At 40.1% G+C, this 16,792-nt stretch overlaps 1 protein-coding gene across 2 annotated transcripts in view; it reads left to right on the plus strand.

The window, feature by feature from the left end:
- The window catches only part of LOC144070665 (uncharacterized), a 27,513-nt gene continuing 10,721 nt past the window's right edge, over positions 1–16,792 (plus strand). For both annotated transcript variants that reach the window (XR_013299426.1, XM_077595067.1), the window contains exons 1-9: positions 1–284; positions 8,808–8,945; positions 10,262–10,490; positions 10,621–10,739; positions 11,448–11,586; positions 12,890–13,009; positions 14,104–14,127; positions 15,410–15,451; positions 15,529–15,560. Coding sequence is in view for 1 of the 2 variants with exons in the window: in XM_077595067.1 (XP_077451193.1) it covers positions 226–284; positions 8,808–8,945; positions 10,262–10,490; positions 10,621–10,739; positions 11,448–11,586; positions 12,890–13,009; positions 14,104–14,127; positions 15,410–15,451; positions 15,529–15,560 (902 nt within the window). In the remaining variant the exon portion in view is untranslated. The remainder of the gene's footprint in view (positions 285–8,807; positions 8,946–10,261; positions 10,491–10,620; positions 10,740–11,447; positions 11,587–12,889; positions 13,010–14,103; positions 14,128–15,409; positions 15,452–15,528; positions 15,561–16,792) is intronic.

The raw sequence follows: 16,792 nt of genomic DNA on the forward strand, positions 1-16,792 counted from the left end.
GAGTCACATGACCAGTCGATTAAGGGAGGTTGGGCTCAGTCAACACTTCCATGAAAACCTTGTGAAGGGAGGGCTGAGCTTGAGCTGAATATAAAGTCCATGATGGGTTGCAGACACAAAATTGAAAGAAGAAAGGAGCAACACTAGGAATAATACAGCACTTCTTAACCTCAACTGGAAAACAAACTGGAAGATCCATTCAGAACAGGACCAGGCCAGTCCAATATGTCAGATCCCATCCGTAGAAGAAGCTCCAGCAGACAGCTCCTCCAGGACCTCATTCAGTAAGAAAGAAAACAAAAGAATCAACCTTTTGTTCTGCTTGAATGACGTGAAAATGGCTTTGTATTTAAATCTACAAATCGGGAATTTATTTGGTGGATACAAGTATCATTTAATGTTGTGACAATTCACTCAATATTTTTTTTAACAAAGTTGAGAGTGATTGACATTAATATTGACAGCTGATTAACATCAATTCCAACTGCTTGAATGATGTGTGTGTGTGTGTGTGTGAATTCCATTTCCAAAACCAAATATTTCGCCCTCAAAAATGATTTCGTAGTTTTGACCAATTTTCCAAACTGCAAGAGTTTTTGATATCAAATTCGAATTAGCAAAGAAACTTTATATTTTGCTACACATTTCAGGGAACACTAAACCATATGAAGGAAAACATGTGTTCATCTTGCAAAAATCCTTCGCAACCATGCATTATGTCACCTCACTGATGTTGCTGCACTGTGCACTGAATTTGTCGGAGTAAAATGGGTTTGATGCACAACAATTCAGGATTGTTCACCTTCAACATGCACACCCTGTGTTAACCCAACACATCAAAATACAATTAAATTATCCCAATAAAAACGTCATGCATATGTTTGGATAAAACCACAAACTTCACACTCATCCTTCATGGAAAACAAGCTGCCCAAGATATTGCATTTAGCAGCTCAATATGGTAAAAGCTGATCAAAAACTAACAACTTTGGGGTGTTGACTTAAGGTGTTCTGTTTTCTCTGTGGTTATGTGCGGTCTTCTAAGAAATACAGACTCATTTTTGCGTTGAAAAGCATTAAGTGAATGTTTCTGCTGTTTTAGTTCATTATAGAATCATTATAAAAATACAACATGAAATAAATTGGTTTAAACTACACATATGGAATCTAGAGGAGGTCTTATCTTCATTTCTTTTTCTAGTCAGTCTCATGGTTTTGTTCCTGCAAAAAAATTGAAGGTCCTAACAAATGAATATTAAACACTCAATCCATGAGAAAGAAAGGCAAAACATTTTGTCTGTCATGGATATTATTTTGAAATGTAGGACTTTTTTTTTTCTCTGCTCTACGTTCAGAAATCTGGTTTGACGACTTTTGAAATCTGATCAATTCTTTTATGTTATAAATTACTATCATTAGTACAACAGGCTGAACTTCTGGCAAGGTGCCACTTGGATTGGATTGGATTGGATTGGATTGGATAACTTTATTCATCCCGTATTCGGGAAATTTCGTTGTTCCAGTGGCAAGAGGGTGAGGATGCAGGAATAGCAAAGGCATTTTAGACATGAATAGATAGGTAATAAGTAGGTCAAGAAATAAATACATGAATAAATATATAATTAAATAAGCGTGTTGCTTAGCACATATATACATACATACATACACATAAATGTAGATGCATGCATACGGTAGGTCTTAACACACAGCCATTTTTTTGTTAAAGAGCCTGACAGCTGATGGGAGGAAGGATCTGCGGAAGCGCTCCTTCCTGCAATGAGGGTGCCGCAGTCTATTGCTAAAGGAGCTTCGGAGGGACTCCACTGACTCATGCAGGGGGTGGGAGGTGCTGTCCATGATGGACATCATCCTGGTCAGCATCCTCCGCTCTCCCACTTCCTCCACAGAGTCCAAAGGACAGCCCAGAACAGAGCTGGCCCTCCTGACCAGCTTATTCAGCCTGTTCCTGTCCCTCTCCGTGCTCCCGCATCCCCAACAAAGCACTGCATAAAACACTGTAGATGCCACCACAGTGTCGTAGAAAGTTCTCAGCAGTGTCCTGCACACTCCAAAGGACCGTAGACTCCTCAGTAGGTAGAGGCGGCTCTGGCCCCTTTTGTACAGGGCATCTGTGTTTGTGGACCAGTCTAGTTTGTTGTTGAGGTGAACACCCAGGTACTTAAAATTCTCCACGATTTCAATGTCTGTACAATGGATGTTCACCTGAGTGGTCTGTTGAGGATTCCTCCGAAAATCGATGACCATTTCCTTTGTCTTACTGGTGTTGATGTAGAGGTGGTTTTGCCTACACCAGTCAACAAAGGCTGTGATGACTCCCCTGTACTCCAGGTCGTTCCCGTCCGTCACTCGTCCAACAATAGCGGTGTCGTCAGAGAACTTCTGGAGGTGGCAGGTGTCTGTATTATGTTTAAAGTCCGATGTGTAGAGGGAGAAGAGGAGTGGAGAGAGCACTGTGCCTTGTGGGGCCCCCGTGCTGCAAGCTACCACATCAGACGTACAGTCCTGGAGTCTCACATATTGTGGTCTGTCAGTGAGGAAGTCGATGATCCATGCGGCTAGGTGGTTCCTTACTCCAGCCTCTTCCAGTTTCCCTTTCAGTAGAACCGGCTGAATGGTGTTGAACGCACTGGAGAGGTCAAAAAACATCATTCTCAGCGTGCTTCCCGCGTTCTCCAGGTGTGAAAGAGACCTGTGCATCAGGTAGGTGGTAGCATCTTCCACACCAATGCCTGGACGATAGGCGAACTGCAGAGGGTCCAGCTCTGCATTCATCAGGGGGCTGAGGTGATTGAGGATGATTCTCTCCAATGTCTTGATCAGGTGAGAGGTTAATGCTACCGGCCTGAAGTGGTTTGGCTCCCTGGGGTACGCAGTCTTAGGAACTGGGACCACGCAGGAAGTTTTCCACAAGGTGGGGACCTTCTGCAGACTGAGGCTGAGGTTGAAAATATGCAGAATCACTATACCAAGCTGATCCGCACACTCTCTCAGTAGTCTGGAGCTGAGGCCGTCTGGACCGGTAGCCTTCCTTGCCTCGATCTTCTTGAGCTGTTTTATCACCTGATCGACAGTAATGCAGAGACCGGTGGAAGAGGGGGAGGAAGAGGAGGAGGAGGAGAACGAGGGGGGAGCGTTGCTTCTGGTCTGGGGGGTCAGGGGAGTGGGGGCAGGACTGAATCTGTTAAAGAACTGATTCAGTTCATTGGCCCACTCCCTGCCACCGGACTCCGGGTCTCTCTCGCTGTTGCCTCCATGGCCCGAAATGGTCCTCAAGCTCCTCCAGACCTCTTTGGTGTTGCCTCTCTGGAGTTGGTTCTCCAGCTTCCTCCTGTAGATGGTCTTTCCCTTCCTTATCTCTCTCTTCAGCTCCTTCTGGACCATTTTCAGGCTCTCTTTCTCCCCAGACCTAAAAGCCCTCTTCTTCTTGTTCAGGAGGGCCCTTAGATCCCTGGTGACCCACGGCTTATTGTTGGAGAAACAACGGACCTTCTTGGAGGGTACAATGTTCTCAACACAGAAGTTAATATAGTCTGTGATGCAGTCGGTCAAGCTGTCAATGTCATTAGCATGTGAATTGCACAGCACCTCCCAGTCAGTGGTCTCAAAACAGTCCCTCAGTACCATGCTGGTCTCCTCGGTCCATCTTTGTATGATCCTCGTGGTAGGTTTTATTTTCCTCACCATAGGGATGTAGGTGGGGATCAGATGGACCAGGTTGTGGTCTGAGCGGCCCAGTGGGGGGAGGGGGACTGAGCTGTATGCCTCCTTTGTGTTGGCATACAGCAGGTCCAGAGTTTTTTGTTCCCTGGTGTGGCACTTCACAAACTGAGTGAAGGTGGGGAGAGTAGAAGCCAAGGGAGCATGGTTAAAATCACCAGAGATAAGAAGGAGAGACTGGGGGTGTGACGTTTGCAGCCGGGACACAGTGGCGTGAAGCAGCTCGCGGGCGACTGTCGCATCGGCCGAGGGACGTATATACGCAGTTATTATGATAACGTGCGAGAACTCCCGGGGGATGTAAAACGGCCTGATGCTAACAGCTACTAGCTCGATATCTCGAGTGCAGAGTCGCTCCTTCACAGTAATGTGCCCGGGGCTGCACCATCTACTATTAATAAAAACAGCTAGTCCCCCCCCTTTCTTCCTACCGCTCTCCTCAGCATCTCTGTCCGCCCTCACCTGCTGAAAACCGTCCAAGGAGACGAGAGAGTCCGGAATTAGTTCATTCAGCCAGGTCTCCGTGAAGCACATAATGCAGATATTCCGATATTGTCGTTGTTTGGTCAGCGCCGTTAGCTCTTCCATCTTATTGGGGAGAGATCTTACGTTCCCCATAATAATAGATGGAATGCTGGGTCTGAAGCGTCGCTTTCTCTCCCGACATTTTCGTCCAGCTCTGCATCCTCTTCTCTTCCTCTTTAACTCCGCGGGGAGGTCCAGGTCCAGGTCCAGGGGAATCCAGGTGTTGCGTAGCGCTAACAGCTGATCCTTTGTGTAAGACAGCGGAGGCATGGCTGAGTGGGTCAAAATATAATGTCCAGAATTCCCAAAAGATAAACTAAAGTAATAGCTCAAAGACTGCCTCTCGCACAACTTGAGTCTCGGAGTAGAGTCTTGAAAGTAAAGTTTTAAAACATTAAAGTTTGGAATATAATATATAAAGCAAAGTAACAAGTAAAATCTTAAGAGACAATAAAATGTTAAAATAAAGGATAAAAAAGCTCTAAAAAAGCCCTAAAAACACAGAATACGAGGGAGGGTTTAGGGAGCCACTGCAACTAGCAGCCGCTTTTAACGGCGCCTATGATGTAATGAGTAGAATTTCTTTTTATTGCTCTTTTCTGAATTTCTTTTGTTTTGAAGTGTATGTTTATGAGGATTGATTAATTAATTGTGGATGTATAAGTGCCTGTGTTGCTTATAAGTTATGAGTTACCCAAGTAAAGGGGGCATGAACGTGGAGCCTTCAGCATGTAGTATACTAGCATTCACGTGCTCATGATTATTTATTTCTGAGATATTTACAGCATAAGCAAAACCCTAACTTTTGAATCACTGTATAAATTAATACATTGAACGCAAAATTGATATTTTCACCTTTGTTATATTTTTAAAAATTATTCAATTGGCGGGCGAGTGGATGGGACGTTCCCCTCACAGTTCGAGGATCTTGTTGTGTGGAGTTTTGCTTGCATGGTAGGCTGGTTGGATACTCTAAATTGCCACTTGTTATGAGGGTAAGCAGTGTGAATGATCTCCATCTCCTTGTGCCCTGCGATTGGCTGACAACAAGTCCAATAAAATAATAAAATAATAAAAAGATGTCTTTCCATTGTAATATCCTGTTTTTAGTGTTTTTTTCAGAGGGTGGGAACGGATTAATTTGTATTTAGTTCATTTCTATGGGAAAAATTGATTTGAGATCCAAGTAAATTGACACACGAGCTCGGTCCCGGAATGCATTAAACTCATATCTCAAGGTATATTACTTTACATGCAAGTACAGACGAGCTAGGCCGGGGCCTGAGTTTGCAACCTTTATCTCGTAACTATGAGACAGACGTGCTAATCATTCAATGCCACCCCTGTATTAGGACTTACAGTGAAATTATGGAACTACTTGCAACTGTATTGTTTATGATGGTCTATTGAAAAAAGGGGGCCCCATGTTTTTCATTATCAGTGAGGACTTTTGGTGTTCAAGTTACTGGTGGAAAATGTGTGACTTCACTCTTTTCTCTGCTCAATAGTCTTTTATACTAGCAAATTCCCTTATGGCAATGACATCATTTGGCACAATCCCTGAACTCCTTCCCTGCTCAGCTGCAGTCAACTTCCAGCACCCACGCATGACATATTTTGACTAATGGAAAAAAAATCTCCTTGTAATATAAGTGGGATTATGAGTTCTTTCAGGTTAATGAACTAATTAAAACTAGCCCTCACAAGCAGACCATTTAAAATAATTTCCATATTACGTCAATGGGGGGAAATTGTGATGCACTGAATATCAAAGAGTTGCGTTTCATTGTTTCTTAATATGTATTTCTCATACTTGCGGCAATTACAGATGATCTACTACACATTTGGCGGTCCGGCGGCCAAGTGGTTAATGCGTAGACCAAGTGATTTAGTGCGTCACCCTCACAGTTCTAAGATCAATGGCTCGATCCCAAGTCCAGACCATCCTGTGTTGAATTAGTATGTTCTCCCCAGGCTTGTGTGAGTTTTCTCTAGGTACTGCCATCTCTACCCACATCCCAAAAACATGCAGCGTAGGGTGGTTGAACACTCTAAATTGCCCCAAAGTGAGTGTGGGGATGAATAGTTGTCCATCTGCTTGCCCTGCAATTGGCTGGCCACCAATTCAGGGTGTTCCCCGCCTGGTGCCTGAACCAGCTGGGCTAGGCTCCACCACCCCCTATGACCCTTGTGAGGTTAGGGAGTACAGAAAATCGATGAATGAATACTAAACTTTCCTGAAGCAAGGCACATGAATACGGTAAAGTTCTTGCTGAAATTGCAAACTGGGTGGAGCAGCATCATTAGGGCCCAAAACAATCGGATTAACCCAAACCCCTCCATCCATTCTTCACCGTGCCTCAGATTGGGAGTTAGACATGGACTTGAAGAAGAAACTTTTCTTCCCGCAGGACGTGGCGATGACTTTACTTTGATCCGACAGGGTTCTATTGTCCAGGAGCACAAAAACCACTGAGCTGTTAAGCTCAAGGTCCTGTGGGAAGAGCAGCTGGACATGTCACACCAACTAAAGAAATCGCTATACGAGTACTTAGTTGATGAAGCAGCCCTTAAATCCTGGCATGCGTCATTATTCCCCATCGAAGTCGACTATCGCAGGTTCCCAGGAATTTCAGTGTGCAATTTCCTCCAGAGGAAAGGACTGGAGTCAAAACAGCCAAAGAAAGCCACAGGGGACGTAGCCGAAACAGCCGAGTCCAGCTCAAGATGTTTGTGGCTCAAGAGAGCTCACCGTTGGAACCCTTCTGCAGGTGTAGCCTAGTCAGTCTTCACTGCCCCACTCAGGCGAGGTGTACAGGTTAAAGGGTGAAACACGTGACCCTGAGATGCCTAATGACGATGCAGAAGGGTTTCCCTAAAATTTTGCTGCCCAAGTATTACGTCTCCCATTATAACAGCCGCAGTGGGAACTATTTCAGCGGCGCAGGGCACATTTTCACCTGGATTTTTGGCCATTATATTCATTTTAAGACATTGATAAATCATTTTCTTTTTTTCTTTCAATTTTGTGTTTCTCACATCTTTCTTACAAAATTGGGACATTTTGAGCAATTTTAAAGGGTTTAGTTGGCAGTTGTGTGAGGACCGTGGAACGGATTAGAGAATTTACATAGAAAGTACTGCTCTCCTTAAGACATTTTCAAGTTAGAAAAAAGTTCTGGAACCAATTAATTTTGTAAGTAGAGGGTATGCTTCTTTTCAGGGTTAAGGCCAAAATATATTTTCAGCCTGTATCGATGCAAAAATTCTAGTTATTTTTTGTATTATTATTATTATTTGAAATACTAATTAGGTCCGGAAAGTCCAATTGCTATTTGGAATGTTTCCTTCTGCCAATACACAACAACAACTGACAGAAATCAAATTAAATTACAGTCAATTCATGTTTGTTGTAAATATGTTCTCCACTTGCAGCTTTTTTGAGTTTTATTATATCTGGACAAAATGACCACATCATATTTTACTCACTAAGCTTGTTATGAAAGACCACATGAGTGGAAGATGATTAAGTTAGCATGCAGGAAATAGTCTATCAATGATTTCATATCCTTTTACTGATATTATGATCCGTGTTTAAACAAAGGCTGCTACTTTTGAATAGAATACCTATATGATATGTTAGAGTGCATCAAATACAGAAACGAGAGAGGAAATATTATGTTGAGTCTAAAATGAAGGGAGAAATAAATTACACTGATATTCTTATCAATAGGGCTTCAAAAAAGGGAAGTGACACTGAAGAATGAGTCATATGCTGAGCTGAAAGCTTCCAATGTTCTCATAACTTCCATTGCGAACCCCGCTCGCTTTAAACTTCTTTATCCTTTCCCATAGTTCTTTTGACATCTGTTGATAGCTTGTAAAACAGATGTTGCCAAGTAAACATCTGCAACTTGCATTCCTAACAAAGCTGTCCTTTTCTGATGTGACTATTTCATCACTAGATGGAAAGTAGACAAAGTGTAACCTCTGTTTTTCCAGAGGTTCTGTTTGGATCCCTGCCCAGGCCTTTTTTTGTGGCGTATGCCTGCCAGATCTGTTCTGTTATTGTAATATTATATAAGATTTCAGACATTTACAGGAGCTCACCATTTCTTTTACTTTAAAACTGCGCACCCTTAAATCCACATGGCACTGCAGATGGTTCGCACTTTGGCAGATGTGCTATAAAAAGTTATTTATATGACATTCTTCCTATTGGAACTTACACTTCCCAAAAGTTATTGGTCCAGACTGTTTTATCTGATCCGTCATTAAGTACACGTATTAAATGACTTCAATTAAAATGATTTGAGAGCAATACATGATTTTGTACTGCCTGAGTTAAAACAAGTTATCAAAAGCAATGGTTGAATTACAAGGCTTAGTGCAAATTACTCGGACACTTTATTAGTTTATTCACAGTTGTGTGTCGTGAAATTAAGCAATGGCACAGGAAAGATAAATCCCAACAATCTAACCCTCTAATCAAAGTGTCATGTCAGTTTAATGTCAACTGTGTAATCCTATTTTGCTGCTTGCAGGGTGACGGCCCAGCGGAGCCTTGAGGATGCAGAGGAAATGGAGCGAGAGCGCAGAAGGAGAAGCAGGGAGAGGCAAAGAGAAGAGGGGAGTTCTTGTTCACTGGCCTCTCAGCAAAATAAAATGCCATTTACAGGACGGTAAAGTCATTTTTTCCGGACCCTCCTCCTGATTGTTGTTGATTCATATATTACATTTCACTTTCAAGGATAACTGCGATGCCATACTGGACAGTAAAATTTGTAATTTTGGTGATATATTGCATCATTACATTGCACGATTCTCGAATTGATTAAAAATCCACCTGATTCAATTTTTTATCTTTGTGTTTTTGGTGGTAATAAACACTAGGTGTCTCCACTTTCACTGTGTCCACTAGTCAGCAGCAGTCAGCTGCTGTGCCCTGTCATCTAGTATGTAAACATCTACAGTAATCCCTCGTCACTACACGGCTCAAATTTTTTGGCTTCAGTGTTTTGCGGTATTTTTCCTTAATATCCAAAAGTTATCATTCATTCATCTTTCGTGCCGTGGATCCTCGTCTGGGTTGCGGGGGTTGCCGGAGCCTATCTCAGCTGACTTCGGGCAGACTACAACCCAAGACTGGTCATCAGACAGCCGTAGGGTACACAGAGAGACTAATTACCATTAGAACTCAGAATTTTACTGCCTGCCCGAACGAAGACAGGCGAGGGAACGCCCACACCAGGGGTTGGGAACCTTTTTGACGAAAAGAGCCATAAACAATTCATATTTTCAAAAATTATTCCTTGAGAGCCATACTCAGAATTTAAAAGTAAAAATAGATGAAAATGTGTGCATTTATAAATCATTTCATCACTTTGAAAGTTAAAAAAAGTCTGAATTCTTTTGAGAACATTTCACTGTTGCTAATCAATGAGTATCAATGAGAGTATGCATGCAGAAGAGTCTAATGTAGAAAAATTATGATTAAAAAGGCGCTAGAGATGGTGTCGGCACCACAGTGACGCTTCCATTGGTGCGTTCGGGACTTAAGTCTCTCAACAGCGGTTCCCATATTTTACTACAGGTTAGCGGAGAGCCATATACACCCATCAAAGGAGACACATATGGCTCCCATGCCATAGGTCCCCTACCTCTGGTCTACACTATCAAGTGGCTGTATAAAAAATAAATCTAAGTTTGCACTGATATATATATATATATATATACTGATAATGAGATGTGTCTTGGGTGTCTTCCCACAGAACTCAGTCTTAAAGTGTAGTACCAGTATCAATAACGATTGAATTGAATCGTGACCCTTAAGTCATGATACGAATCCTATTACCAGATAGGAGGCAATACACACTCCTATTGGACAGCCATTACCTACTCACGTGGTGATATTTTGTTCAATTTAAATGAATTATAAATAACAAATAGTTCTTAGGAATAAGTTCAATTTTGATGATTTTTTTATGCTGTTCCAAAGGTCGAGAAAGGAAGTGGGACCTGGTTGCTGCCTCTTTCAGGAAGAGGATGAGGGGTTCAGTGACTGGAGCCAAAAGCTGGAGAACCGTAGTGACGCTGAGCACTACAATGTCAAGGCAGAGGAACCTTCAATATTGCTGAGGAAAGCAGGCCGAAATGATGAGAATAAACATGATGATGAAGAGCAGAAGCAATGTCAGCCCCAAGGAAGGAGTAACAGAAGCCCTTCGGTACATGGGGGTTTAAGTTAAATTGTCAATCCACCATTCTTCAACTTATCATTTTTTTTGTCCAAGTTGCCTCTAAGACTCATGCATTTTTACTGAACGTGCATATAATTTCTTTTTTTGTCAATTTTAGATAAAAGGAGTAACTCAGTTGTCCTGCTCAAAAGTCGTGCGATCACATGATGCAAAACAACAGAAAGTCACCGAAGCACCAACTGACACGTTGCTCCACTTGTCGTCTGGAAACATGAGGTTACAATTTGTACTGTCTTTAAAATGTTGTTATTTTGTATGAAGTGCTTATACAAATGGGAGCAATCTTTTTCTGAGCTAGTGCATTGATTTTATTTATTTGGAGAAAATGTTTCAAATATATTTTAGCTCATTTGTTTATGAGAGAGGCGGCCCAATGGCAGAATGCTTAGTGCGTTAGACTCACAGTTCTGGGGTCGAGGGTTTGATCCCAGCTGGGTCCTCACAATGTGGAGATTGCATGTTCTCCCTGGGCTTGAGTGTTCAGAAAATGAATGAATGAATGAGAGAGGTATTAACTTCCTGACTATGTAATCTGTGGGCACCTAGTCATTAAGCTTTGGCCTAACTACCTAGCATGGAAAACAATCATAAAATAGGCGGAGGACACCCTGAATCGGTGGCCGGCCGATCGCAGGGCACAATGAGACGGATAACCATTCACGCTCATACTCATACCTAGGGGCAATTTAGAGTGCTCAATCAGTCTATTGTTTTTGGAATGTGGGAGGAAACCGGAGTACCCAGAGAAAACCCACGGAGGCCCAGGGAGAACATGCAAATTCCACACAGATGGACATGACCTGGATTTGAACCCAGGACCCCAGAGCCGTGAGGCTGACGCACTAACCACTTGAGCCACTGGGCCGCCAAAACACAATGTAGATAAGACCAACTTGAATGAAACCCTTGGTTTCCTTTTAACAGTGATGGTGTGTGCATGGCGAAGGAAGAAGGGGTGCAGCAAATTGTGTACACAAGCAGTAAAAGGCCCACACATGGAAATGATCAAGAGGAAGAAGATGTCAATTTAACTCATGAGGAGATGGAGATTGATGATTTTCAGGTACAATATAAATAGATACACATGGAAGAGAAACTCTGAAACTGCTGCCAAGCCTTTATCATGGCGAAACGACCGGGCTGTGGCAGAGCCACTCAACAAGCCAAAGTAAAAAAAAAAGAAATGTGGTTTCTTTTAAAATAGATTGGCTGTCGGAGTATGTGCAAATAGAAGAACAAACGGTGAAATTGGGTGACAAAGGTCTCTGCAAAACATGCAGCAAAGCTAAAGTTGTAAGTGAGTTTTCCAATGGAAAATTATTGCATATGAATGGAAGCTTGACTATCTCAAGTGACACATTAAGCAGAAAAGTCATTTGAATGAGAAGTGAGAAGGGAAGCTCCTTTAATCTTCACTCCATCATCAAATATTTTCCTTTTTATAATGTTACTAGAGTATACAATATGTTTTATAAAAGGTACATGCTATTACCAAACATGTTCTTAAGCATAGGACACTTTTTGACTATATGGTATTTTTTTAGAAATAATAATATACTGTAGTAAATATACAAATGATTATTAATAAGGATTCATATGCTTGTCATTATTGATAATTCTAATCAGTACATATTATTAAAATCTGTCTGAACATGTTTACCACAAGGATGACAGATGTTGTATATACATATACCACTAATTGCAAACGAGCTGAATCGTGAGGACAAAAAGCTTTTTCTCAACTTTTCCACACTATGAACGTGGAGAATAAATTTTTCCCTACATAAATAAAGCAATTGTCCATAGGTAAGAGTCTTTGTTAATTTTCTAGTGCCCTGCGATTGGCTGGCAACCAATTCAGGGTATTCCCTACCTACTGCCACTAGTTGGTATAGATAGGATCTGAAAATGAATAAATGAATGTATTCTTATTATACTATTACAGTATAGCTAACTTAATGTGCCTTTAAATTAAGAGTAATAAATGAGAGAAATGCCACTCTGGTCTCGGTGAAAAAAAGGGAATGTGCCTTGGCAAATGCTTCAAAGACACATTTAATGTGAAACAACCACTAGCATCTTTTCACGTTTTCTTTATTGGCTTTTAAACAATGTTTGAGAGCACATTGTAAAACAGCAACCCATTTGGAGGCATATTTAAAGAGTGCACATGCAAAGGTGTGTACATAAGGTACGAAATTTACCACATGGGGTGTGGGAAAAGGGAATGACAGGTTCAATTGCTTTATTTATTTATTTTAACCTAAAACAATAAACCTGTAAGAAACCTACCAATCTTATCCATGATTTAATAATGTAATTTCTGACTAATAATTTGGTGGTTTTACATTTTGGATTTGTTGTAGAAGTCTGAGAAAGAAGGATACAGGACTGGCGAATCCACAAACAGGCAGCCTAACCTTTCTTGCAACAGTGACGAAGATGAGACATTGAAATGCTATGGAGCCATGAGCCCGACATTTAAGGTATGGATGGAGAAAAGTAGAAACAGTCATAACGACCACTATAGCGTAGTGGAGCGTAGTTTTTGACTAATAACGAAAACTACGCTCCACCTGCAAGAAGCCTGACATGAAGCAAACACACAAGAACAAGTGTTCGTTATTCACTGTTATGATTTATTTTTCTAAGACTCATGCTGCCCCTATACCGAGGCGGGAATAACCAACGATCCTTAAAATTGTCCCTGGACTCCCATGTGTAGAGTCAATTTAGGTTTTTAACATTTTAACAAGGGCGGCCCGGCCCGATGGAGCGTTTGGTTAGCGTGTCGGTCTCACAGCTCTGGGGTCCTGGGTTCAAGTCCTGGTCGCTCCACCTGTGTGGAGTTTGCATGTTCTCCTGGGTGGGTTTCTTCCAGGTACTCTGATTTCCTCCCATATTCCATAAACATGCATTGTAGGCTGATTGACCACCGATTCAGTGTCCCCCGCCTCTGGCCCGGAGACAACTGGGTTTGGCTCCAGCACCCCCCGTGACCCTAATGAGGATAAAGCAGTTCAGAAAATGAGATGAGATGAGACATTTTAACAAGCCTTTTATTTGAAAACTCAAATCGGACTAATTCTTGACCAGCAGGGGGCGACACCAGTGTTTGAGAGGACTGTGTGTTGATGTACACCATAAAATGATTATCTATTGTTTAATTACTATACAATACGTCAAAATGTTTGGGATATATTTATTTCAATTAATTTAAAAACATTACAGGACCAATAGTACAGTTTTTGCCCTTGGGCAAATTTTGGACATGTTAACATATAGATGACCAATATTAAACTGATTATCATCGTTATATATTTAAATGCAGTAAAAAAAAACATATTTAAAGAACTCAGACATTTTAACTTTAGATTAGTTCATATTTTTTTCTTAATCAAAGTTTGTAAATTCTTGGTTCTGTTAGGGAAGATTTTTGAGTAAATTTGTGTATAATGCATCATATATAATTACATAAACACACTATGTATCGCCATGTAAGTACATGACAGGTAGTGCTGTTGTCCATGTTCATGTTAACCATGACAAAATTGCTCTCTCTTGTTGCTTCTTCCAACAGAAACTCCTCATTCAGTTTTACCCAGTAAGTTCCCTTTTTTCCTTTGTGTGATGATGAATGAATAAAACTAAAGACAATAATTTCTAAGTAGTGAATTGGGTTTTGAAATGGAAGTTGCCCTCCGGTTGCATGACAGCATATTGCAGCACCTTTAATTAACATGAAACATCCCATTTAACAGTTTGTTCAGATGTTACAGCCATATGTGTTTAGATGAAACTAAATTCTGTAAACATCTGCCTGAGTGAAAACAGATGTCAGGTGTTTTTAATCTGGAATTGTTTTACATAAACAAATAATGTCCAATATATCTGTAAAATATTTGTAATACAGACTTCTACACACGTATTTGATTTTTTTGTTTGATTTCCTCAGCTTTTTTTCACTTGTTACAATTAGTTTTTACATTACTTTTGTTTTAATTTTTAACATTCATTTAGTTATATTTAGAATTATTTATACTTTTGATTACTCACACATTTTTGCACATTTCACTTAAAGTTGATTTATTACTAAAAAAACAAATATATATATATATATATATATATATACATAAATACATATATATATATATATATATACACACATATATATATACACACATTTAAACTTTTTTTAAATAGTTCATTTATTCAGTGTCATACTACCTTTGAATATCAAATAGGCAATTGTTTCTGAGCCATAACTTTGACAGCCATATTCCGTATGATAGTATATAAACATTTTGAGATAAAAAAATACATATATATATAATTCATATGTGAAAGGGTTGAATAATAGTTAATAGTAATAGTAGTTCAACAAATCCTTTCATTATGAGAGCAACCTTAACTCCACTTCTAAAGAGGAATATTTACATTAAATAGTCTAAAGTCATATAACTTGTAATAATTAAATGGTGCTATCAATGCTATGGAATAAATGAAAGGTGCAACAGAGTCCAAGTGTCTAGAGTAACAGGATGCATAAATAATAATATATAAAATGCATGTATGAAAGGATTGAATAATACTTAATAATAGTTTAATAAATCCTTTTATTTTGAGAGTAACCTTATCTCCACTTCTGTGCATTCCCGTAAAGAGGGATATTGACATTAAATAGTCTTAAGTCATACAACTAGTAGTAGTAATTATTAAATGGTGCTATTAATGCTATGGAATAAATGAAAGGTGCAACAAAGTCCAAGTGTCTAGAGTACAGGATACATAAATAGGCACCACTTGATTTGTTGCCACAACAAAAACAAATAGTGCAACTGAGCTAAACATGGATATGTATCTCAGCACACTCTTTCTCTGTATAGGATGAGTTGAAGAGCAGAGCACCAACAGAGGGCAAATGTGTGGTAAGGGTTAATAGAGAACATTTACTTAATGCCGTTTTACAGTGCACTAATAGTTCTCACATTTCACTTGCCTTCAGATCACAGAACGAACCGAATCGCTGAGAAAAAGGTGGGTTGTCTGTACATATTGTGATTTTACAGTATGGAAAATCATCCTTGTTAATCGGGAGGTCAAAAACTTTTAATTTCTGCAAATAAATTGACATTTTATATGATTCATATGACGCAACTCAGACTTGAGTTTGCTCTAAATAAAATTTTACAGATACAACTTGTTTCCAAAGGCACAACAAAAAATACTATTTGAAAAGCAGACTGTACAATATGATTTTGACTGTTTCTCTTGTTAAGCAAGACTTGCTCAATTTGATCACAGTTCTCCGACTATGTCCATGATGGGCCAATGGGAGCCCGACCGGGGCTGCTGAGTCCCCAGGGCTCAGAGGTGCGTATGGGTAGCCCAGTGGTTTACCATGAAACGTTTCGTCCCAGTCCATCACGTTCTGTTGGGATCCTTTAGGCTTCTCACATTCTCTCAAGGCTTTCTACGGCTAAAATCTGGATGCCATGCAGCTCTGGATAACGTTTGTGGCCTTAGCTGTATCAAATGAAGCTCCCCTAGCAGATCCAACTCCAGAAGAGTTGTCAGTGAAAAATATGGTTTAAATTAAAACCTTGACTTGTCTGTCAATTATTAAACAGCTTAGGCATTTCTGGGAGACCAACAACAACAACATTAACACAGTTTTTCAAATACAATATAAACAATATGCTCACCTTTTTTAAAAACATGTAGTGTTAGACTGTAATAGAATACCTGAGGGCATGTCAACCACCACACATGGAAAGAATTTCACCTTTGAGTTTTGATGCACTCAATTTCAGACTGTTAGACTTATGTAGTTGTGTTTTATTACATCTGGCTAGTTTTCTCTTGTGAACTTGGTTTGTGTATTAACATAGCATAAAACAACTCGATTAAAGGGATTCAGTCTTCCCTCGATTATTGCGACTTCACTTATCGCGAATTGACTTCTTCGTGATTTTTTCTGCTATTAATTATTTATATATATATATATATATATATATATATATATATATATATATATATATATATATATATATATATTTAAGTACATAAAATGTGAAAATTCACACTGAAACTCGTAAGCCGAAGCCACTCCCGGTCTTCTGCTTGCTAATATGACTCAGCAATGAAGAGAAAAAAAGGTACCGTATTCACGACTATCTGGCGCACCGCATTTAAAGGCGCAGTCTCAGTAACAAGTGCTATTTCTGTATTTGACACACACACAAGACGCACCGCACTAATAAACGTAG

This window comes from Stigmatopora argus, chromosome 2 (assembly GCF_051989625.1).
Source record: "Stigmatopora argus isolate UIUO_Sarg chromosome 2, RoL_Sarg_1.0, whole genome shotgun sequence".
Classification (NCBI taxonomy): domain Eukaryota; kingdom Metazoa; phylum Chordata; class Actinopteri; order Syngnathiformes; family Syngnathidae; genus Stigmatopora; species Stigmatopora argus.